Here is a 24582-nt window from a genome sequence, read left to right on the forward strand (position 1 = left end):
CATAACCCAGGTTTTATTCAGTCGAATACACAAACAAACACACACACACACACACACACACACACACACACACACACACACACACACACACACACACACACACACACACACACACACACACACACACACACACACACACACACACACACACACACTTGCTGTATTATTCTCCATCATTACAGGAAGCTAATGACTGTTTTGTCTCTGATCTGCCCTCTCTCTCTCTCTCTCTCTCTCTCTCTCTCTCTTTCTCTGTGCTCCCGTGCAGACCGGGTTTACTGGAGTCTTAACCCAAAGACACCAGCAGCCAAACTGTCTCCATGCTACCACTCCTCTTGGTGAACTTTCCATGTAGTCATCACTTTAAACACTAATTAACCTTAATTTCACAGTCATAATGATAATAAGGGATCACATCTAAATAGACAACAGATGCATTACACTGGATTCAGTTGATCAAACTGTAATCACATTAATTACAACTCTATTGCCTTTTCAGTTGCAGTGCTGACAGTTACGAAACTGGAAAAAACAAACTGACTATATCAACATTAAAACCATTATGAGGTCTGCTGTTTGGAGAACTGGTTTTGCTTGCTTCATTCAGTCCCGAGATAGTATGATATAGGCAAGGCAACGCAAGGCAAGGCAAATGTATTTATATAGCACCTTTCAACACAAGGCAATTCAAAGTGCTTTACAAAAAATGAATAACAAGCAAAACAATCATGTGATTTAGTATTCCAATCTAAGCAAGTGAAGACTTTATTGAGGAAAGAAATGTGCGAGCATTTTTGGATAAGCCAAAGGCGGAAGTAGTTGAGAGAAACAGGAGGCCTAAAGGCATCCAGACAGACAGTGCTTAATTGTGTTTGTCTAGTTTTATGGCCCTTTTAACTCATAAACACTCAGCCTGTTTCCCTGGGACAGGCAGACAGGCATGGACTCAGCTGCAACAACCCTGAATATGTAATTTCCCTTTAGTTTAATCTTTTTCAGTGGTCACCTCATTTGTTAATCTCATATTAAGCAGTGTGCTACAGCATGTGTTTTTGTGTGAGCATGAGGGGGGATTTGTATAATTTTGGATGGCATGCCCCACCAGTCGGTGATCATTGGTTGAAAGCGCCTCCCACTGCGCTAACAGGACTGGCTGAATTGTTAACTGGTCTGTCTTTAAGCCTGACTCCCCACAGAAAAAGGAGCAGAAACTATGGAGCCCCAACTTGTAATTACCCCATGGAGGGCAATGCTCCCTCGCTCCCTCTCCTCTGGAGCTCTTTGAAGTTGCCCCATAGGGAGTTGGTTGTAATCAGGACACATGACTCATTGATTACTCCTCTGCGGTCTTCCAGGAACACTGGACAAGGAGTGGACGCAGCAGGGGGAGGGTAGTCCCCTCAGACTGATAGGCCCGAGGTGCAGATGCAGGATGAACAGCACGGCCTAGGCCTTGGACACAAATGAGATGCTGTAAACAATCGGATGTGCATTGTTTTTCTGCTGGGTAGCAAAGTTGGAGTGTTAAACTGGCTATTCATTACTGTCTGGAGCAAAGATGAGCAGCCATATGCCAAGGAAGTCTTACAGTGTGCAGGTCTTCTTACCAGCCAAACTCATTAGCACACCTATTAGTATAATGTCAGCTGGGGTGAGGAGGAACTAAACTGTGAATGCACCAGCACACAAATAAAAAACGACATATTATCAAATGCAAAGTAAACCCACAGTGTAGAGAACATCCAATCTATAAGCACTACCTTAATATACAATGTTTGTGTATTTTGTCTAATGACCCGGCATGATGTACATTTAATACAATACTTGCAATATGTTTTGAGTATGCACTTTAATACCACATAATTATACTGTAAACATGTTGAAGGCAGTTTTGCAAACAATCTGTTGAAAGTGGCCATATTACACCAAATGAGTTCTCATGGCTCTTCATGGGAAAATGTTTGCCTGTCCCTGAAACATGTAATTAGTCTCATAACCTGTACTTTTACCTCCCTCTCTTTACCACATTTCTTTTCTTTTTTTCTTGCAATGCACTCAGTTGAGTGTCCTTAAATTGACTCAATATGTCACGCAGAGTACAGCATAAAGAGTTATGAAATACCAACAACAACACAACTATGTCTTATTGTGTGAAACCAAAGGCCTATGCAGGTTGTTTTTTTAGCCAGCTGGACTTGCAGTACATTGTTAGAAGATGCTTTGTTTAGCATTGAGAAAGACGTCTCTGGTAAACAGAATAGGCAAATCTAGTAGACCATAAGAAAGATCATAAAAGATGTCTTTTGATGTTTCTAGGCTTGTACTCTGGACACCTGTGGGGCTGAACCCAGTGACTGGCTGTCCTATGTGAGCATGTTGAGTAGAGGTAATTGGGTCACTACTTGCCAAGAAGCTGAATTAAAGCCTGCGGCAAAATTTGAGGTGGTGAAAATGTGAATTAATTGCAGAAATATAGACATAAAAAAGCATTACACAACCACCTGTTTTTGTTCTCCCTCAGCTCTCAAAATTAAACTGTATTTTGTTGGTTAGCGGTCATGCATTACTTAAATGACAGCTTCTATTTGGATTGAATTGTCGTTTGCCAGTGGAGCGTTGTGGATGTCTTGGTCTCTCACACAGGTCTTTGTGGGAGAGCAATACTGACGTGGGGTGCGTCGTTCAGGCCTGTTCAGATGGCGAAACAAGAATCAGAGGAGCGTGGAGCTGCAGACAAGCTACACACACACCCAGGTCATTGTTGATGACCACACTGGAACAATAGTAGTCTTGAAGTTGCAGAAATAGCCTGCAGCAGAGAAAGTTCAAAAGCCAATGAAGGAATGCTGTCCACTTACCAGAGTCTCATTGGTCACATTGTGTGTTTATCTTGTCAGAGATGAGGATCTTTTGTGCTGCAGATGATATGTTTGCGTGTATATCCTTTACTTGCTTGTCTCCATTCATATTGTGATTGCTAGATGATAACATCTCAAGCATTCAAAGTCAGCGTGTTTGTGTTAAAAACAAACCATAAATAAGATAACTGTCATGCAGATAGTGCGTGTGTGTGTCTTCCTTTGCATTTGTGTGTTTGCAGGATTTCAAATGATGAGTATTGTTCAATGCTGCAACCATTTAAAGGTCTTTAATTCTTTATTTATCTTCATTTAGCATCTTCTTGCCTCCTGCGCTATATAAAGAGAAGGGTCAGCCTAATCAGGGTCTTCTTTTGGGGGGGGGGGGTGCTGGGCTTATTTGCCAGTTGACATATGGTGAAAGGGTGTTAGTGAAAAAAGGAACCTCACACCATGAGGTAGGAGCCTCACGCCAAAACTCATCGCAGACAGTTTTGTTTGTGTGTAAAGAGGAGCTTGTGTTTGTGTGTAAAGAGGAACTCGTTTCACTGCTCTGGACTCAAAGCCCAACACACTCTTCTCTGAGCTGTGTGAAGTGTGTTGCCCCGTGCCCATAACCTTCACTTTCAAAAAAATATTATTGGTGTTATTTAGAAATTCTATACCATGGTAATACAGGAGTTACAGAGCATTTAATGCTTTAATGTTCAAAAAGGTATTTTCTGCAGCATCTCTTTTCACCCTCTGTCTAACACCAGAGCCCAGTCTGCTCTGATTGGTCTGCTGGCCAACTCTGTTGTTATTTTTGTCAAGCACTTAGAGATGTCCTGCCCCTTAGCCTATCAAGTATCAGGCAGGGGGGAGTGGAATATGGGATTTTAGTCTTTGCAGAGCATTTCAATGCACAACAAACCTGTATAGGACACTAAAGGAAAGGTAAAAAGAAAAAAAAAAGCATAATAGGGCCCCCTGATTGCTAATTGTTGGAACGATAAGGAATTGGGCTGTCTTTGGTTTTTTGCTCGCTATAATTTGTTAAATGTTTGAAAAATCTGAAAAAAGCCATTCAACTCAAGAAAAAGACAAAAGAAAACAGATTGGATACATTTGCCGATATGCTTTCTCTTCATTGCTTTGACAGCATAATGTATATAATTACATGCTGATAACCTGCATTTGGAACCTGTTATCTTAGTATCATCATTAGAACAGCACAGGCTTATCACATTGCTTTCCCTGTAATCACAACTAGTGGGACAACTAGATGGGTGCAATTGTGCAATATTGATAAGTACAGGTCGGGTAGCTTTAGCAGTGGAAGTGCATAATGTCCATTATACAGTGAAATCAAATCATTTTTAAGAACAAAATTGGCTGATTAAATGCATTCTTGTTAATATTAATTTCCTGATAAATCTACAGTCTGATTGGAAATATCAGTTTCATAGTTCATTTTGAGGATAATACATCGAAACAAGGTCTTCCCATTTGTGCATATTCATTCTGACAGCAACTCGTGTTTAAATAAAAAATGCAACCAGCTCTGTATTATAATACAGTGGCCTGAGGCTGATACAGTTCAAACCCCTCTTGTGTCACGCTATATGTAGACTCAACAATACTCGTACAATTTATAATGACTAGGCACTTCTGAGAACAAAAAAAAAACTGCATTTAAGTGCTTGCTTGTCAGTCTAATTTGAACAGTAGAGTAGAAAGAAGCAAAAGCAGAGCGGCTGAACAGCGTGATGGGAATGGCAGTGGTGAAGTAATGGCTCTGAATCTAAGCCCCTCATTAGACAGCAGACTCATCCAGGGATGAAGGATGGGACTCTGCAGGGGGCTCCATGTCAGATTTGCTATGAGGAAATGGCAGAGCACCAGGAATGTGTAGTGAAGTAAAAGTCAGCTGACTCTTTGATCTGATTTTCTTTTTCCTCACTTCAAGTCTTTATTGTCCTCCTCTGCCTTATCTATTCTACAACCCCTCTTATTAATGTTGGGTTTGACGTATATTATTATACACCCTTAGGAAAAGTTGTGCATTGTTGATGTCCTACACTTCTCTCACTGTTTCTCAGGTTCCTGATTTCTGTGGGTTGGAAAATGTTCTTCATTTCCGTGTGCTTTTCATTAAATCTGATGCAGCTTTAAGGTTTCTGTGTCCAAAGGCTGTACATAATAACACCACTGATATATGTTCACTTATTTGTGATTTAAATGCCATCAAGACTAAAGCCCTATTCGCAAAGGACTGGTATACTGGAGATCTCAAGAGATTTAGAAATTACTTTTCAACGCTTTTTTTTTTTAATGTGGCACATTTGCAAAGGACAAGGGAAGTTTGTGTTTCACTGTGGACAAAACTACACCAAACACTGTTGCAATCTATCTAACAGTAATAGAGCCAACAGATGAGACATGATTTAAAATGCTAATCATGTTCACAATTATAAGATAAGATAAGAACTACTTTGCAATAATATGATGCTAAACAGACCTGTGCTAAGAGGTTTTTTGTACTGATATGGTATAAGATTCATCTGCCATTGGTAATTTATTGGTGTTTTAATCAAACATGGTAAGAATTTCTTCTCCAGTGGGAGCTATCAAGCCACCATATGGACGTGTGTGTTAAGAAACAGCCTCCCAGTAAAGATCTTTTCATCAACAGGGGAGCGGGCTTGTCCTTTCATTATGCTAAACACCAGCATGCATCCCTTCTTAATTGATCTGATGTTAACAATAGGGTGACTGATGACAATTATTCCCCTGCCGCCACTCCAGTCAGCCCAATGGTACACTAAGGATTTACAGTAGTCCATTACTGGTGCGTATACTTGCTTGGTGAAAAGGAACAATGTTTGGGAAATTGATGTAACACCTGGAAAAAAGCCCCATTACACTTCCAGCCCAGATTGCAGTTGGGTTTTATTAGCTAATGTGAGTTTAAAACAGGTCAGATTACTGTCCTCTGGCAGATCCGGCCATAAATACAGCCCGGTATTCTGGTTTACAAATCTTCTTGTGGCACCAAGATGTTCTAACCTCTGCGTAAGAATGTCCTGAATTGAGTCCTTCCTATGGATGTGATGTGAGAGGTAAGAAGCGATGAAGGGAAGTATAAGAGCGGCATTAGCATTCTAGCCAGTACGATGCAGAAGTGACATAACAGCTCAGTCCTTGCACACTATTGTCATCTAAGATTAGCTTCCCTTCTCTGCCTGTGTGTGCTGCTCCACCAACAGAGAATCCAAAGACTCCAGCTTCCTTTGCCTCACTGCAGGATTGCCCAAGACGCTTGGTAAACACAGGAAATACAAAGCCCCCTAAATACATCCCTACTGTGTTTGGAGGACTGCCATGACAACACACAGTGGATCTCCTGGAGGGCCTGGGTGTTTGTTAGGTGGATTCACACTGAGATATGCCCAAGCAGTAGCCCTTCGGTGTGAGGTCGTGGAGTTTTAGCTTATGCACTGTCTGTCCCACCGCTGACATAAGAAGGCTCTCGCTGCAGGGACATTTGTGTGAGACAGGAATCCACTCTTGGCTCGCAGCATGCCTAATTCTGAAGGAATGTCAGGATAAAAATCTCCACTAAATGTAAATACTCTAATCTGCTCCATGGCCTTTTACATTGGGTTCTTCAGATAAGGTTTGGAGGGCTACTCTGTGGGTTTTTGACACATGCGTACCTGCTCTGGCCTTAATGTTGCATGGCTGAGGATCTCCAGACAGCTTTAGATTACCCCCCTCCTACCCCCGTCCTCTCTCCAGAAACAACTGTCAAAGCTAATCTGCTCTACAAGCACAGGTCATCTGGACGCCAGATACACGCAGAGCCAGTATCAAAGCTCTCCCATACTGTCTCATCCTTCCCCTTCATTTTATCCCAATCTCTTTTGGCTTTAACAACTTCAAGGACCAGAGAGGAGGATATCCACCTCCATATGCCCATCTTGTGCAGGATGTCTTGCTGTCATCGATCTCATTTAGGGAGGATATACTTTTGGCACAGATTGCAAAGAGGATGGGCATTGATCCAAGTAGAGCACACCCACACTGATTAATAGAATAGATCCACTGTGGAGCCATGAGCGTGATGATGTCAAACTGTACTGAATGAGTGCTGGAGAGCAGCCTGACGGGAGCCTCTGAGGCATGTGTCACCCTGTCTGTCATCTTTTGTCTTATTTATTTAATGATTATGGCATTTCTAATGTGGCGCCATATAGCGTGACTACATAATCCTAACTGAGATCATATTGTGTAGTGTTCCCACGGAAACTACTATAATTGTTGGTTTGAACTATAAAACCTCACAACTTTAGAAAAGAACAACCACAAATGTATGTTGTTTGAAATTAGCACTTGGAAAAATAGAGCTGCTTTTGATCTCAGTTTGAGTAAGGGGATAACAAACAGGTAATAGGGTGACAACATTAAACTGAAAGATATCTCTACGGCGCTTCCCTCGTTAATTTCTAACATTCAGGCCATTTTTTTGTTTTCTGAAATGTTATGTTTGAATATGCAATGAGGCATTATGTAATGATACATTTTGGCGGATTTAGGACAAATAGAAAACACAAATAGCCCAACTCTCAAAATTAACCAATGCAACAAAAAAGAAAAATCTCATCAAATGTTTTGACACCCACGAATCACTTAAAGTACTTTGAACTAACAAAGTGTTAACAAGATTGTATGGCTCTTTTAAAGCCTTTTATCGATCCCATATAATGTATATTTTCTATGCATGAACCTGTCATGAACCTGAATCTATTAATTATAATTTTTCTGTGAACTGTATAGATAACCAAGGCCTATCACTGCCAACTAAGCATATGGTTAACTGAAGATAGATAGTGGTTAAGCAATGCTTTGATGTTAAAACTTGACCTCATCAGGGTACGAGTAAAACCACACTTAACACATCATTTTTTCCAAGGAAAAGTGTTTTCATTTATGTGAACCTCATCTGTTTCTATTTTAATGTAAGACGCATGTCAAAAAAGATGGGGGGATCTCAGTTGCAGTCCTCCTCTGAGATCTTCTGCCCTTCATGTGCAAATCTCCCACCAAACTGGCCAAGAGTGACACCCTGGGTTGTCCTATTCAAAGGAGCGCCGGGGTCAAACCTGCCAGGTCAACCTCTCTCAAAGTGACAGGGTATACCCCAAACTATCCCCCTTCTCTCTAAAAACACACGGGGCCCCGGATACTGTCATCCTTCCTCACACTGCCTGTGGTGATTTACTGCCTCGGTACACACCCCATATAAACATATCATCCACATGTCATCGTCTAGGCCTCTGGGGGGGACCTCTCACGGAGCTGTGGTTCAGATTTGTGAGATTTATCCACTTCTTTGCTTTTAATGTGATGAAACATAGCCATCAACCTCCATTGAGAAGCCCCTTCATCTTTGCTATCATAGCAAAAAAACTAATCTTTGGTTTATCTAGAGGGACATTCACTGTCAGGTGTTAATGTTTATCTTGAGAGCCATAAAGGGAAGTTCACTTGCCACCCTTTTAACATATTTATGCCAGGAAGCTGTGGTGCTAACAGCCGGGAGCAGATAAAGGAAGGCTTGCCATATGTTGCCTTTAGGGACCACTGTGAAAAAACACTGTTTACCCTTTCAAAATAAACACAAAGAATAAAGAAAATAACATTTTCCATTGCCTTCCACTGAAAAATAGTTTATTTTGTATTGCAAAATCAACCAAGCACAGACAATAAGATTTTTTGATTACATTTTTGATTGTTGAACCTAACCACCACTCAGATAAAACCTGTCTTAATACCTCTTACCCCTGCTCACAACAAGATCCATTTCTTCCCTGTAAGCCTTCCCCTTCAACTTTCCCTAATACCACAGTACAAAGGGTTAAGGCCATCCATCCCCCATGAGTTGCTTTTGTGTCATGTTTCAAAGACCCATTCATCAGTATAACATACACAACTGACAATACCATGCAACATCTCAAACTGTTGCCCTCATTTAGCTTGTGATTATCAAGTTTCACATGACAGGTAAGTCAAAATATTTTGGTGTAAACTTTCCCGCCCTAATAATGACTCGGTTGTCATGCATATCAGTATACATGTTCGAGTTTAAAAGCATATTATAAGCCATGTATTTATACCAATTATGTTGAGCTAAACTGGTTCTGGTTAGTCTGATGGTGACAGCTGTTTGAACCTGTCTTTCTTTATCATGATAGATAACAAGATTTAATACTGCACGGAGGATCAGTTTGTTCCCTACATGACCCCAGACCCCTGCGGAGAGATAGGACCTCAGGGTGTCCTGCAGGGTGCTGGTGGAGTGAAATTACATTTGCTTATTTTTGCAGTTTCATGTTTGTTTGCTTATTGCCTCGAAAAATCAAACCATAAATGAAATATAGTCAAATGCAATAAAAGAGGATAGAAAGGACACACGATTCTAATTCAGGTTGTACTGAGCCTTATTATCTTCCACAGTTTCTCTATGGATAATTTCCACTATACACCTGCAAGCTGGGACCTGTCCCTCATGGGGGAGCACAAGCTAACCACTAACTATACATGGGAGACAAAGGCAAACAAACCAAACAGCAAACCACTGACCCCAAGGAAATGCTGCAGTTTCCCCCACAAACAAACAATTTCCCCCAGCTGACTACATTTAATTGGACGGCCTACGATGCTTTGGAAAAATTATGATTCTTTTTTTTTCTCCCTTCTACGTCCCAAAAGAAGCAATTAAAAACACAGTTTGAAAAGGAAAACCACGGAAGTGAAAGAAGAGGACGAAGGTGCCATAAAACTGTGAGCTTAACAAACAGGGTCGTACTCATAAAATTAATAGAATATTGACCCTTTCAGACATGCCAGCTGAGCCTGTCTTTTAACTGGAGCACATGCAATAGAGATAGACGAGTGGGAGTCTTGGCTAAAACATTTTTTATAGGTGTTAGGCTAGAGTCCATTAGGCTGGGAGCTGGAGGAAGCCCCAGCTTTCAAGTGGTCATTGTGAGCACACTCCCGACGGCTTTATGGCTGCTGGGAGAAGCAGAGCAGTCAAACACGAAGGGCAGACAAACAGTGTGGAATTGATAAGTAGAAATAGCTCCAACAAAAAGATACAAATCAGCATTTAACTATATTTGAGAAGAAAATAAATACATGTGTATTGTTGTTGTGTGTATTTTTAAGATATATTTTATTTATTCATTTTTTTTAAATAAATGAATTGTTCCCACTAAAAACTCAATATTACAATACATGAAACAGAAAACAAGATAACAATACAAATTAAATAATTAAGTAATAATATTGATAGTATAAACACAGAATTCTCACTTCACAACACATTTGTCACCGGCATGTTTTCAATGTAAATAAATGCTCGAGAATCTGACCTTCACATTTTAGGAAGCAATAAAAAAGGCTGGGGAGTCAAGAGGGAATTGACATGTTTGTTGAAGAGGGACTTGTTAGGGGCCATATGGGAGCAGCAAAGCGGGTGCTGTGGCGGGAGGGAGGTACCTGTTGGGTCCCATGTTCTCCTGTCGCTCTGATCTTATCAGGGGGCCCGACCAAGAGGAGGACCAGCTGTCACTCTCCCCACTCTTTTGATGTCCCACTGCAGAGCTCACACACACCACTTCAGAAGAGTCGATGCTTGTTTTTGTTGATAATGAGGTTTGATGGCTTTGTTGGTGAGCCAGTGGACAAGCCCCGCAGTAGAAAGAAAAATCAAGATAAAGCGAGATAGTTACAGCTCTCTGAGGATATGTGGGGCAGGGGCAGTTCAATTTAGCCGCTTAGAGCCAGAGGCTTGACAAAAGAGAGGCACTCCTCTGAGCTGACACAGGAAATCCTGCTCATAAAACAGCCAGGACATCCTCACAGAGACACTGGGACTGATACAAGGGGAAACACTGTATTCATCTCAATCACAAATGCACTTGCCACTGTCCTTCAGGAGCTCATGTCTTCCTTTGAAAATTGCACACTTTGTGTAGACTCCAGTAATCTGCAGGGAGACTGTGTAGTGATTATTTTTGGCCTACCCAAGCACGAAAGCTTGTTATAAGAGACAGCTATACTGATTTTAAAAAATAATAAAGTTTGAGTTCAAAGTAGCAACAACATGTTTCAGACAATTACCAGTACATTCACACATTTCAAAGATGTCTGTTATTTCTTTTTAGATCCTATTCATTTGTATAATGTTGTTACCCAACCATTTTTTGTTTTCTTTATTTGGGAGCATGACTGCCTTCTGCTTTCTTCTCTCCCTACTTTCTTATCCATTGGGCACTACTAACCAAACACCAGTGAGTAGTAGTAGTAAGTAATGCCTTAGGTATGGCCACATCTATGTGTGGCATGCTTGGTCTCCTTTGTCTTGAAATATCTTAACATTGGACGGATTAGGATGACTTTTTTTTAAATAGAAATTCCTATTTTACTACAAATGGGACCATCATTTACAAAAATGCACACCATTCTATATAGGAGAAGTCTAAACACTAGTGATTCAGACAATAAAGTCGTAAGGAAAATGTTCACTGATGTAATAAATCAGGAGATAAATCAGATCATTTTCAATATAGGCTCCTATAAAGTCCGATTTATTTCTGCAACCAGTGGAGGGGCCCACTGACTGATATTGAATTTGTACAAACAATTATTCATGTTGTAAATGTGAGGATTCTCTCTGACCAATTAGTGGTCTGCAGGGTTTTATCTGCGGCTCCTAGTATCGGCTTAGCTCACCTCAAACCAAGACAGACATGGCACCGAAAACAGGACCATGTTCTATCCGCAGCTTTTGCTCATGAAAGACAAAAAAGAGTGAGACGAGAAGAGCCATGCAAAGGAAAAATGTATTAGTCTTGTCATTTTAAAGTCATCATTAATAAGCAAAACATTTAACAACTCAACCCTAGCTTGTTTGTTAAATGCCCTGGCAAAGAACTACATTTGAAAGCATGCTGGCTTTATTAAATGATTAAGGTGATGGCTAGATACGTAGAAAAACATAAAACACGTATATTTTTAATTAAACTCGCTGGTAATACAGGGCATGTCAGGGCACTGTGGTTCAATGATATGTCCCTAAATATTGGTTTGGTCTTGTCAACAAAGGTCTCTGATGTTGGCCTCAAAAGCCAGGGCCCAGAGACTCCTTGGGATTTCGCAGGGATTTCCCTCTGTTTCAGACAATTGCTTGGCAGGAGCGAAGAAATCCACAATGGCCTCTGTTACTGCGAATGCATGCTCCCCATACACTGCGAACTCTTGAACCACCTCTTGACCACAGCTTGAAGAGAGTTGAGACAATGGTTAGTAAACATACTGGAGTGAATGAAGGGATTAGGTATTAAATGACAGGATGTGCTTAAAGAGGGGCAGGTGGTGGTTGAGGAAGGGCCTGCTAAGCCTCTGCAGGGATGGGACATCATGCATCTCCCTCATTTCTCAATTTCTCTCATCTTCATGCTCTGTCTCAATTGCTCTCGATCTTCCACACTTGTCCTCAGTTAGCTCATCTCTTCCTGTTCAGTTCCCTCGCTTTCTATCTCTTCTCCCCGCTCTCTATCTCCACTGTCCTCTTGGACACAACCAGAGAAGCCGCCTCTTTAACTCTGGCCGCAGACAATTGATATTCATGAGGTTGGACATTCCGGTCCAACCCCATTCATATGTACAGTAAGCAAAGGGACAAAAGCCACCTCACACACTATAGAGCCCATCCCCCGTGTAAAGGGAGGCAGAGGAGCTGGGTGAATCTCAGTTGTACAGTATCACTACTTTATTGCAATGTAAATGTAATACACTTTGTAATTTTGCAGTTAAAAAAATAGCATGTCATTTTAAGCCCTGTTTGAAGTAACGAAAAACTTAATATGTTTCTTTGAGTAAATGTGGATATTTAACATGCCAAACACAGGAACCGAGAGAAGCATGGCCACCTCTGTGTTTCCAGTGCATTGTGGGTAGGAGTGGAAAGCTCCTCTCATCGGGGTGGTAATGAGTTCCTGAGCTCCCACTTGTCAACATAATATATCCTCATCTTATATATGAGGCCCGGGCAGCACCCTCTCTCCAGTTTTCACATCAGGGAAGCAACACAGCTTCAAGAAGTCATGTCGAAAATATTTATGACTACAGGGGGAAGATACACAGACAATGAACTGAAGGCAATTATAAGGCAAGCAGTGTTATTCTTAATGTAAATACAAGAAAAACTGAGTAATACATAGACTGAGGAAAAGAGAAAACACAGACAGCTTGATGGGGTATTATGTGTTTTGCTCATGGAGGCAGACTGGGAAGGATGTGTGTGTTTTGTGATTACCTCATGCATACGTAAAATGAGAACCCCTCACCCAACTGTGACCTAAAGTGAACCAAGTCAAAGTTTAATCGACACCTGTCTGCGGCACACCCTTTGTTATTTGAACTCCTTTCTCTGCTTTCACTTGCTCACATGTTCTTCTTTATTATAGATGTGGAATTTATACAAAATTGGTAAATCTACTGACAACTACTGGATTTAATATTTTTTTAATTACCTTAGAGATGTGAATAAAATGTTGGTCAATCAATTAAGATGCGTGTAGCAGAGAAAGAGTAGAGTAAGGTGAAGTTAATTATATCAATCTCCAAAGCAGCTCAGAGGCATGTGTTCTCTGTATTAACTCACTGTTTACCTGTCCAAGTACTTAAATTAGTTTGGTACGACACTTCCACCTATTTAAATCTCACTGGAGCGTTTTGTTCTGCAGACTGTTTTAGAAGGAGCGTGTGAGGAAAGCTGAGTGTGAACTATCATAACCATGACCGCTTAGACACCCTATGTTTACATTTCACTTTCAGTATCCAGACTGTTGTGTAATAAATAAAAATACAACTCTCTTCATGGATCTCTAGCCATTTCAAAAAGTCATCACGCCTCAGTCTTTGTTAAGGTTAAAACGCCTCAATTACTTATATCTGCGGTTGTGGTGTCAGCTGAAATTGATGTGGGATCCTGATTAGATGCGAGTCGTTGGCCCATGTGTTCTCCTTTATTTGATGCCAAAGTCAGAGCACTTCTGTGTAATCAGATCTCACACGACACCTGTAGTCCTCCAGTAAGACTTGACAGACATCCATAGGGAGTATGTTCATGAACGCCCCACACTGTAATCAATTTTGCACCCTATAAAATATCATGACCGAATGCTTTTCGCAGGTGTGCACCTGTTCACCTGCTGCTTCAAATTCCCCCCCCCCCGAGAGGTTCCAGTCCCTAGCTAAATTAGCTTTATCCATCATCCAAGTACTTAATGTAGGCGTTAGGGACCTTATTCTGCAAAATACAAATATAATAAACAACGCATTTGTTTTTTCTGAAATAAAATATGTATTCATAATTATGTACATTGGAATTATACATGGCTGTCTTTGTCAGAAGAAAATGTAAATATCCGAGTTCAGCAACAATTGTGAGAACATTTGTATTGCATCTATAAAGAGAGGAGTCTAATAATAATAATAATAATAATAATAATAATAATAATACCTTTAAAAGGAGCAGAGGACTTGGCCAAATTCCCTACTAAATCATTACAGCAATTTATCACAGTGGCAATCTAAAATTATGAATAAAGTAGCCTATCAGTTAAAAAACATGTGTTACAGTTATAGTTTCATTGTCATTGTGTGTTTTGTTCTCTTACCTATCCTCTTAATTGTTTCATTGTCACTGATGTTGCTACAATGACACCTACATTTCCCTACATGGTGTTAATAAGGCTTTATCTTATCTAATCTAATCTTATCTTTAATTAACCCGTCTGCCCTTGATCTAGGGTGGTGGCAATGATAGGAGCCAAGATATGCAGCAATTAAGCCTTTCCTCTACCTATAATATACTGGATCAATGTATTGATTTTGAAAGATATAAACTGTATCAGAAAGTGTTGCTGGACAAGTGGACTCACTTTCTTACAACAAGCTCAAACAACCAAAGGGAAGCAGATAGCAGAAATGTTGAACACAAAAAAGACAAAACCAGAGACAGCGCGGGTACAAAAAGGCCCCTGACCCCTCTATTGTGGGGAGAGGTGCCCTCAGAGATGAGCCAGCCCTACAGCTGCAAAGGTCACCCAGCGCCCAAGGTCAAGCCGACACGGTCCAGCTATACTCAACATCAAAGACAAGTCCAGCGCCTGTCATGATCACTCTGAGCCGGGTCGAAAACAGCAGCACTAATCCCACCGACCACTCTTTCTCAAAGGACAGGGGTCAGCTGGTTGTACAAATCCTAATAGGTTGATTCAATTGTAACTCTCTAAACCCAAAATGCTATCTTTGATGTGTGTGCCCTCGAGACCTGTCTCGTGTTTTGATGAGAATAGAAAAGAGTGCTGCTGAATTAACATAGGCCTATGCCCTTTTAGTGAGAAATTGAATTCAAAGAATGACGCCCTTTGTTTAACTGAACATGTCTAGTTAAAAGAGAGAAAATTAAATGAAGTATCCAAGAGACTTAAAAGTGATTACATCTGCAAGGAACAAAACTTCAAAGTAAGAATTTGGTGAAATGCTGAAAATGTTTGTCAGCTCTATAAGCTTCTTAGTTGGGGAACTTTAAGGTCAGAGCTTTCTGATGGGAGAGAACATTATTATGTTTGACCAGGGGAGAGCGTGCTGATGTGTGGAAGGCCAGGCAGGGACTGCTTACCTTCACGAGTGTCCTTTTGCTCACCCCGTCTTTGAAAGAATTTTAATGGAAAGATACCAAGGCAGATTTTTGAAATGAGATTATTGAGCAACTCTGTGCAACTGCCCGCTTTTTAATCTCTTCATGACAGCTCAGAAATGAAAAGTCTCTTATCATTTGTCATTCCTTCTAAATCCCATTTGCCCCTTGACATACACACCAACTGTTTTTCCTCAGAAACCTGAGCTTCTGCTGCCATCATCTTAATGTCTGTGGAGTGTGACTGTGTGCTTTAGTACTTTGGTGTAAGTGTTTACTTACATTTAAATGACTGAGGCTGATAAGTTTCACCCTTTAATTAAACAAGACTGTCTGGGTTTGGTTGTTGAAGACGCAACTTATTAAACCAGCTGGGCAGGAAACCAGATAAGGAGCCGTTAGCGCTATCAGTGCTAAATTGGTCCCTCTCAGTGGGACGTTTGAGGATTAAATGGAGATTGTTTTTAACATGTCTGCCTAATAGTCAACAAAATAGGGGTTGGACGATGAGATTTCATTTGACATTGCCTACTCACTGAATAAGAAAAATGTAATGCTATAAATACCAAAGTCAACCTAGCTCAATAGAAAAGCCTTATATATACTGTACAGTCTATGAGAAAAGCATATGATTTAGTAACATATTAAAGAAAAGTGACTAATACATACAAGCTCAAACTAACCCAGCGTATATTAAATACATTGAATATAGCTAATAAGAAAAATGAACAGATTAACTGAAAATGAACACATATTTGAGATATTTAAAGAAATTATTTTTATTTTTCAGGTAAATACAATGATATGACTTAAATGTCTATGGAATTGTCAAATGCAGCCACATGCTATGGGAAACTTTAATTACAAGATACATATTTACAAATTAAGTCATAATTGTTAAAACATGCTTTTACACGATTTACCATTTTGAACAGTTTCAGTTTCAACCACAACATAACTTATCTTTTTAGTTTTAACAAAACAATCAGTGCACAGATGCTGAGCCCTAAGACCAGGCCTGCAAACAGTTTTGAAAGCATTTTCCTTAATTTTCTGTTTTCCCAACAGTTCTCCCTCTGCCCAGGGGGAACACTTCTACACCAGGGTCATGACCTTCATGGAGGCCGGTTGGAACCGACGAATCTTCTTCTTCAGGGCTCGGGAAGCTTTGATGCGGCAGGCTGATGGTTCGGGGCGTGGGAGCTGCTGGAGGGGCTGTCCAGCTGCGGTGGGCCCCAGAGCAGCCTCAGCCCACACCAGGCCCTTTTCCTCCTGGCTTCCCACCTGGTCCTCCTCATCCAGGGACAAGCTGCTGTCAGAGTCAGAGAAAGACTGGGAGCTCTGGCTGGACTCGCTATCACCAAAGCGGTTGGTGGTGTTATCGCTCATCTCCCCCTCGCTGCTTTCTGCAATGGTGGAGTGAAACAGTGAGGCGCATTCGGCTGAGTACTCAGACTCACATCTGGGTGGGTAGTGGCAGGACATGACGAAGGCTGCTGGAGGGTATCTGGCATTGAGATTTTGGAGGAAAGAGTTAGAGGAAATGGATGATTGGAAGGGGTGAGGAGGTCCAACCCACTGGCCGGTTCTGGCACTCATACTGCGGACCATCTTCATGCTTCCATGTGCCTGAACCTGGGACTCTTTGGACCTCTGACGCTGAACATACGAGGCCTGGAGCATTTCCACTTCCGACTGCCATTTGGCCGCCCCCTGCCTCCTCTTCCTCTGCTCCACAGGCTGATCATACTCTGGGCACTGCATTTTGCGGCTTCTGCTGGACTTTGTGACAGCAGGGATTGGATGTGGCTTTGCATGGACCTTGTAGTTGTTCATGAGGCCAGGACTACAGTGGCTGGAGTCAGAGCCTGAGCCCTGTATGCGGTCCTCTGTGTAAGAAATGCTTGTTTTCGGGGTTACTTTTCCTTTCCCTGATCTTCTCTGTTCCCCCTTTGCTGCGCCGCTGTCCTCTCTGGTCTTTTCACCAGAGGAGCAGCCATGTTGCTGCTTGATTGCTCGAGGCTTCTCTGTGTTTTTCCTTTTCAATTTCAGGGCTTTGGTTTTACGGTCCGCCTGTCTCACCTTGACCCTCTGTGACCCAGCAGGGACAAATTCAGCGTGGACAAACTCAGGGGAAGCTGTGTGAACCTGAAAGGTTTGACTCTCCTCCGCGCTCGAGCTGTGGGCCATCGTAGATCTTTGCCTATAGCCGTTCCTCTCTTGTGGCATTGACCCTAGATGATCCCCAAATCTATTCTCTGAATTGCTTCTTGCTCCACTAGCATATTCTCCTCTGGGTTTACCATTCTTCCTCAGAGATAAAGTGGTGACCTCATCGGAGCTGTACTCCCTACTGGCAACAGGATAGGAGTATCGGTATGAAAGCTCAGGGGCTTTCGCTGACTGATTGTGGTGTGTCTTATCAGCTGGCTCTTGGCTGGGGAATGTCATGCAGTGTCTCTTCTGGTTGCTATCATGTGGGGTAATGTTTGTGGTCTGTGCTGGAGGAGGCTTCACCACAGGCACCTCTTTCTGAGACACTTCAGGGAATGCAGTTAAAACCTCAGTGGGCCTCCTGTGATAGTCACTGTGTCTCTGCAGAGTCTCTGAGTCACTTTGGATTTTGCTTGAGCTGCGCAGGAGGAGCTTGTCAATGTAACCCAGGGTCTTGGTGTCATAAAACATTTGCGCCCTCTGGAGGGTTTCAGAACCATTTGCTTGGCCCTCAAGAAGTCTAGGTGTGGCTGGGTCACCCCCTTGGGAAAAGATCGGGCTCTGAAGAGCCACAGCGTGCAGGGGGCTGGGGTAGTGGTACACTTCCGTCCCACTGCGGGACACCAGGTTGCTGTGGAACTTGGGGTCCACTGTGGAGGTCTTTAGGTTTGAGCAGATTGGGGGTTTCTTTGCATCGACAGGTCGGTAGTGGCTCAGTCCTTGGCCCATCATCGTATCGAGATCACCTAATAAACACAAACACAAAAATGTGATTAGCCTTTCAAATCCCTTAAAACCGTCTGTTTCTAAATGGTAACCTGGAATTTACGAAACTCTTGCGAGATGCTAGCGGTTGGGCAATTGACCATGAATGGACAAGGCAACAAGTCTCACAAGAGTTTGCGCATCTCAGGCTACCAGCTAGACACAACCCTAAATTATGACATGTGCACGTTGAGTAACAACAGTAGTGTGATTCCCATTGTTACATGAGAGATTGAGAGTTTTTGTTACCTGTTGACACAGGCCTTGGGCGAGCCTTTTCGGTGCTTGCTCTGATCCTGCTGCTGCCTAGATGAAGGCCGGTGGCCCGTGGAGGGTTGGGCTGGGAAGTGCTCTCATCAGCAGAACGCCGCCGGCATACGTCTACTTGTAACGGTTTGCCGATGTGGGAATTAGCAGGGCTTGTGGGAAGGAGGAGAAGGCTCGTCTGGGAGGAAGACAGACAGTCGCTGTACACAGAGGTGCAGGAGTTGGACAATGAGCAAGAGCCACCATCGCTTAGCTCATAGAAACCTGGAGAAAGAGCAGGAAAACAATGTGTATTATTAGTAAAATGTGTATATATAAAAAGTATTTTTCTCAGCATCGTGTGATAGAATGTTGGGTGGATGCTTTATGACTTGCTATAAAGTAAAGAACCGTAGGGCTTTTAGTGCCAGTGTTTGCTTACACACCTGAACTTGGCCTGCTGTCACTCTCCAGCTGGTCGGTGGAAGCCTTGTTCACATCCAGCTTCAGCTCACTGATCTGTTGATCCAGCTGCTGCAAGTGAGATTTAAGGCCTACGTCCTGTTTCCGAAGACGAGACTGTAAAACAAACAACACACAACATTTTAGCCAACTTCCCAAAAGCGTGTGATACAACCTGAAACAAATGGCAAGCCTGGTTTGATTTAGAAGGGAGTTCACAAATGATTATGGTTATGCAATAGAGTTACTCATGCAAAAAAATACAGGTGATTGCACAGAATTTTTTTGAATAAGTGAAACTTCCTGGTAAATGCACGTTAGCAACTCTATAATTACATTAAGAAAGGGGCCTGTTGTTCGGATAAAGATGCTCTAATGTACAGCTATCAGAAAAACAAAGGAGTCTCAGCTGTGGCTGATGATTAACCCCAGCAGGACATGGGGGAGCATGGAAGAAGCAGTGGTGGGTAACTCATTTCTCCCCCACAGCGAGGGCCTGGCCATTGTGTAAACTAATAGAGGAGGAAAGCTTGGGGGTTGGGATGAAGGACTGTTTGCTTTGCAGCTCGGGCTGGGCATTTACTGTTACAGTGGTTCTTAAAATAAGGGCTCGGGGTCATTGCCTGCAAAATGCACTATTTACTCCATTTTTTATTCTCTTGTAAAATAGAGTTAGTTTGGTTGACTTCCTTCAGACTGTGGCAAAAAACAAGTTATTGGAAAGTGTTTTTGGGCCATTAAGGCTATTTCTAGCTGGTGTTTTCTTAAATATGGGGTGTTGTGAGTGTGCACCATTTTGCACGCATGTAAAACAAAAACATATGTTGTCATATACTTTACAGTGTATCTTATTCCCAGTTTGACTTAAATTCAAGCCAAGCACATTAATCCCTGCACTTCCTGTGGTTATAACAGCAGCCTTCATGGAAAAAGCTTGTCATGGAAAACTCAGCCAGTTGTTTCAAACACTCAGGGGCCACTCAGGGGCCTCTCATGACTGACTGTCATTCACAGCAAATTAACCACCTTAAAAAACACACCAGGTTTTTTTTGTTAGATTCCCTGGCATTAGTGGTTAATGATTGAGGTTTGCCCCCCTGCAGTCTGCACATGCACTGTGTGCGCGCACATACACAACTCAAAGTCCTCTTGGTCCTGCAGTGAACCTTGATTTATGACACCTATCTTACTTCCTACCCCCAGCTGAGATCATGAAAGTGTGACTGCTAATAATTGAAGACGGAATGCACATGAGCATCAGCTGACTTACTTTATTCCAAGGATAATTAACAATTAAAAAAAGTTAATGAGAATGTGTGCAATCGTTTTAAAAATATATAATAAAGGCACAATTATGGTGACACCAACCAACTGCCTGCAGATTAGCATCTCTTGAGAGGCAGTTTAATGATTTTGTGTTATGGCTTTATAAATTGCTTCCTACCAGCTGTTGCTTCAGGGTTGTTAGGGTTGCCTCCAGCCGCTGTTCCTCGGCCCCCATCATCATGAGACTCTCCGGGCTGGTGTGGGCAGCAGTGACCGGCTCCTCTCGGTCCATCCTCAGAGCCCAGCTCACCATGTCGCTCTGTCTGTCCTTCAGCAGATGAAGCTCCTGCAGCCCGGCCAGAGCAGCCTGCAGCCTCTCCCCGACCCTGCTGCGGTCCACCCCGGCTGCAGCGCTCATCATCATCCCCGCACAAGACCCCTTCCTGCTCAGCATGCTGAAGAGCGGCGTCAGGGCATATCCAGAAATAAGATGCTGCTAAAGAAACCGTCCTCCTCTCAGACTTCGTTAGTCACTGTCTTGCTGCTGTTGCTGTTGCTGTTGCTGTTGCTGCTGCTGCTGCTGCTGCTGCTGCTGTTGACCAGTTTGGTTTATAAACTACCTGTTAGAATAAATGTTGAGCTCAGAGGAGAGCCGGAGCCCCTCCCACAGACCAAACGGCCCTCCTCCTGATTGGCTGGCTGCTGAGACCCAACATCTGGTACTAATCTCCCCCATTCAAGTCCTCACTGAAGCTGCCCAGCCATGTACTAAATTCATATGCATAATACCACATGGTAGGATGGGCATATTATTATGCTATTTACACTATTCTTTTATTGTTGTAATTCTAGTAGTAGCCTAGGCTACCCAGAGATATGTGATCAACTTTGAGTATGTAGGAGATTCCAGGGCAATAATATAGCATGGCCTCTTATAATCATGAAAAAAACACTCACCACATAAAAACAAACAATTCAATTACTTGAACAGCCACAAATCCATATTGTTTTGTACAAGGGTTGAATTTGAGGCTGTAATCCCAGTTCTGTACACACTCAACTTTTAAATCACATTTCCAATAAGCGTAGCCTACATCTATGACTTTTTGTATTTTTCAATATAACATAGTCCTTGATTTAAAGTTACTCCTTAACAAACTGTTTTAGTAGAAGTTGATCTATTTTGTCTTGGAAATAGAGATTAGATAGATGTTAGGGACAGTATAGACGAGTAATAGATGAATGACGCCTCCTGGTGGTTGTAAAGAATACCACATTTTGTTGACCTGCAACATTAAAGGTCCCATTTCACGTCATGGCCATTTATACTGATCATAATTCCATTGTTGAGGTCTACTAAAATAGATTTATATTGTGCAATTTTCCAAAATCACATTGGTTTTTCATACAGCATCTCTGTATATGTGTATTCACTCTCTGTCCTAAACGGCTTGTTGGAGCTCCTGCCCCCCCTTGAGCCCAGTTGCCGTCTGCGAGACAGCGAGACACAGCGAAACCCAGCCCGAAACCAGCCCGAACACACACACACACACAACCGCAGCCTGGCTGGGAGTTTGTGTGTGTGCTCACACACCGACTCACAGCCTCGCCGAGTCCTGCCGTCTCAGGGAGGAGAAATCGGCGGAGTACGCGTTAATAACGTAACGGCTCGGTGGATTGGTCCATTTGGACCAATGGGTCCATTTGGGTATGGGCACGTCACTGTACCCAGGAAGAAAAAGAGAATCCAACGAGGCGTTCTGGGGCAGAATAGACAGCTCTTTTCTGTGTTAGAGTTTTACTCGCTACAGGGTGTACTTTGAGGGTTTGTGACTCTGCAGACCGTTTACATAAAAACCTTCATAATAGACAAGGGGACGGGTAATAACCGGAAAAGCATGACATGGGACCTTCAAGGTTTTGCTGAGGTGTCACATTTAAATGCAAGGCAACGCAAAGAGTGAGTAGGGAAATTAATTTGAGTGACACTAAAAACAGAAACAAAATTACTATTACTATGTTATGTGATAACAGGACCGTATTTCAGTGGCTGAATGTAACACATAATGTCCCCATATTCATATAATGTTGTTGGCTGAAATAGCCAAAGATTATGTAACAGAAACATTAAGAATTATAGCGAAATATAAATGTTATGGACCAGATGAGGAAAGATCTACCAATAAAGACACCTATAGTCATGCATTGAAAGATGTGTTTGAATTATCTGATTGGACGCTGAACATCAGATCAATGGTGTCCGCATTTAGTGTCAGTGTCCAGTGAATTTACCCTTTGTGATCAATACAATAATCTAATAGGACAAATCATCATTATCTGCCGACTATGTTTTTAAAATTATTATTCTTAATCGGCAAAAAAGGTGTCAGGGATCAAGCAGAAAGGCAACAGGACAGAGGTATTGTTCTTTATTAACCCACACATTGAAAAAACAAGTCTTCAATAGGCCTATGAAGTGGTCAACAGAAAATGGTGTAATAAATTTGACAGCAACTAAACAGGTGTTAAGTGAACAAACCAACCTTCCAAAATTACAAAATTGAACATATATAGTGGCATGGCCAAACCAAGTAGCAAAACAAAGGGTAATTAAGATGAAGAAAATACAAAAAGACTCAGACACCCAAATCCCCCCTTTGACATGAAGCACATGGTTTGTCCCAATTTGTCCCCAATAAGCCTTTTGCTGCAGGAAGTAACCTACCGACCATCGTAACTCATCATTATGAATACAAACACATACCTGTGCTAAAATATTTGCAAATAAATGAAATAATGTCAGGTGTAAGGCAAATAAACAGTTTACTATTTAAATCGAAAGGGTCAAAAGGTGTTAATTGTTGATGTGGTTGACTGCAACTGAAATGAGGTAACATTTGGATGTGAGGGTGCATGTTATTGCTTTACCCTACGAGGCTGTGGACATCGTAGTAAGTATAAAAAAATGAATACTGGAGTAAAGTACAATATCTGCCTGATCCTTATTTTAAAGTAGAGTGTAAGGTTGCAGAGAATGGAAACACTTAAGAAAATAATTTACTCAAAATTGCTCTTAAGTAAAGTCCCTCAGTACTTTATTTACTTGAGTACTTTCCACCACTGCTTTGTTCAACGGCTGAAACAAGTCCACAAAGTGAAATGTATGACAGTAAAATTGCAAATTACTTAAGATTTTTCTACAAAAATGAACTTCAGTGTCTAAGTTATAAGGTTATAAGGTTATAAGTTAACATTCATTTATTTACTTTACTAAATATTGTTATCAGTGTAAAATCAGTGCAACTACTTTGCAATATGCCTATTTCAGCCATTTAGACCCTATGCCTCATAAAATCATGCCACTGATCTCATTTGTTCATTCTTTTAATCTCTTCCTCACAACAATATGAGTCATTATTTTTACTTTCCACCTCAGCTGTGATTCATCTAGATGTGACCAAGGAAGCATTCACTCTCGTTGTCAATAATCTGATAACAAATGAAAATGAGAATGAGCCCTCATCATAGAATCAACATGGCTGGAGACTATTCACCTATTGCTGCTGTTCGCACTCACAGGTGGGGAGATTATTTCATGCTGATATCTGCAGCTATCTTGAAGCCAGAGTTCAAAGGAAATACCAAAATGCCAGGAGGGGTGTACACCTGTGAGTATGTCTCTTTGTCACACACAGACACACACACACACACACACACACACACACACACACACACACACACACACACACACACACACACACACACACACACACACACACACACACACACACACACACACACACACACACACACACACACACACACACACACACACACACACACACACACACACACACACACACACACACACACACACACTCACTCACATATGGCTGTTTAAAGATAAAGCTGTTAAAGAATTCTAAATAAAAGCTAAATCATATAATTGTCTGCTAAAAAACATGTGGTTTGCATGCTTTATAAATGTAATTAAGGCGCATTATTAGCAGATAA

The 24582-nt window shown here is 41.8% G+C and overlaps 1 protein-coding gene across 1 annotated transcript; it reads right to left on the reverse strand.

Annotated features, from left to right (window-relative positions):
* Positions 1 to 16369: 16369 nt before the first annotated feature.
* Positions 16370 to 21146, reverse strand: dact2 (dishevelled-binding antagonist of beta-catenin 2). The gene is made up of 4 exons (XM_079690449.1): positions 20747 to 21146; positions 19287 to 19419; positions 18844 to 19125; positions 16370 to 18575 (listed from the first exon to the last, which is right to left on the reverse strand). The coding sequence occupies exons 1-4, from the start codon at positions 21020 to 21022 to the stop codon at positions 16711 to 16713; spliced, it is 2556 nt and encodes an 851-aa protein (XP_079546575.1). The 5' UTR covers positions 21023 to 21146; the 3' UTR covers positions 16370 to 16710.
* Between the last annotated feature and the right edge of the window lie 3436 nt (positions 21147 to 24582).

Source organism: Notothenia rossii (assembly GCF_949606895.1).
Source record: "Notothenia rossii genome assembly, chromosome: 6".
NCBI classification, from domain to species: domain Eukaryota; kingdom Metazoa; phylum Chordata; class Actinopteri; order Perciformes; family Nototheniidae; genus Notothenia; species Notothenia rossii.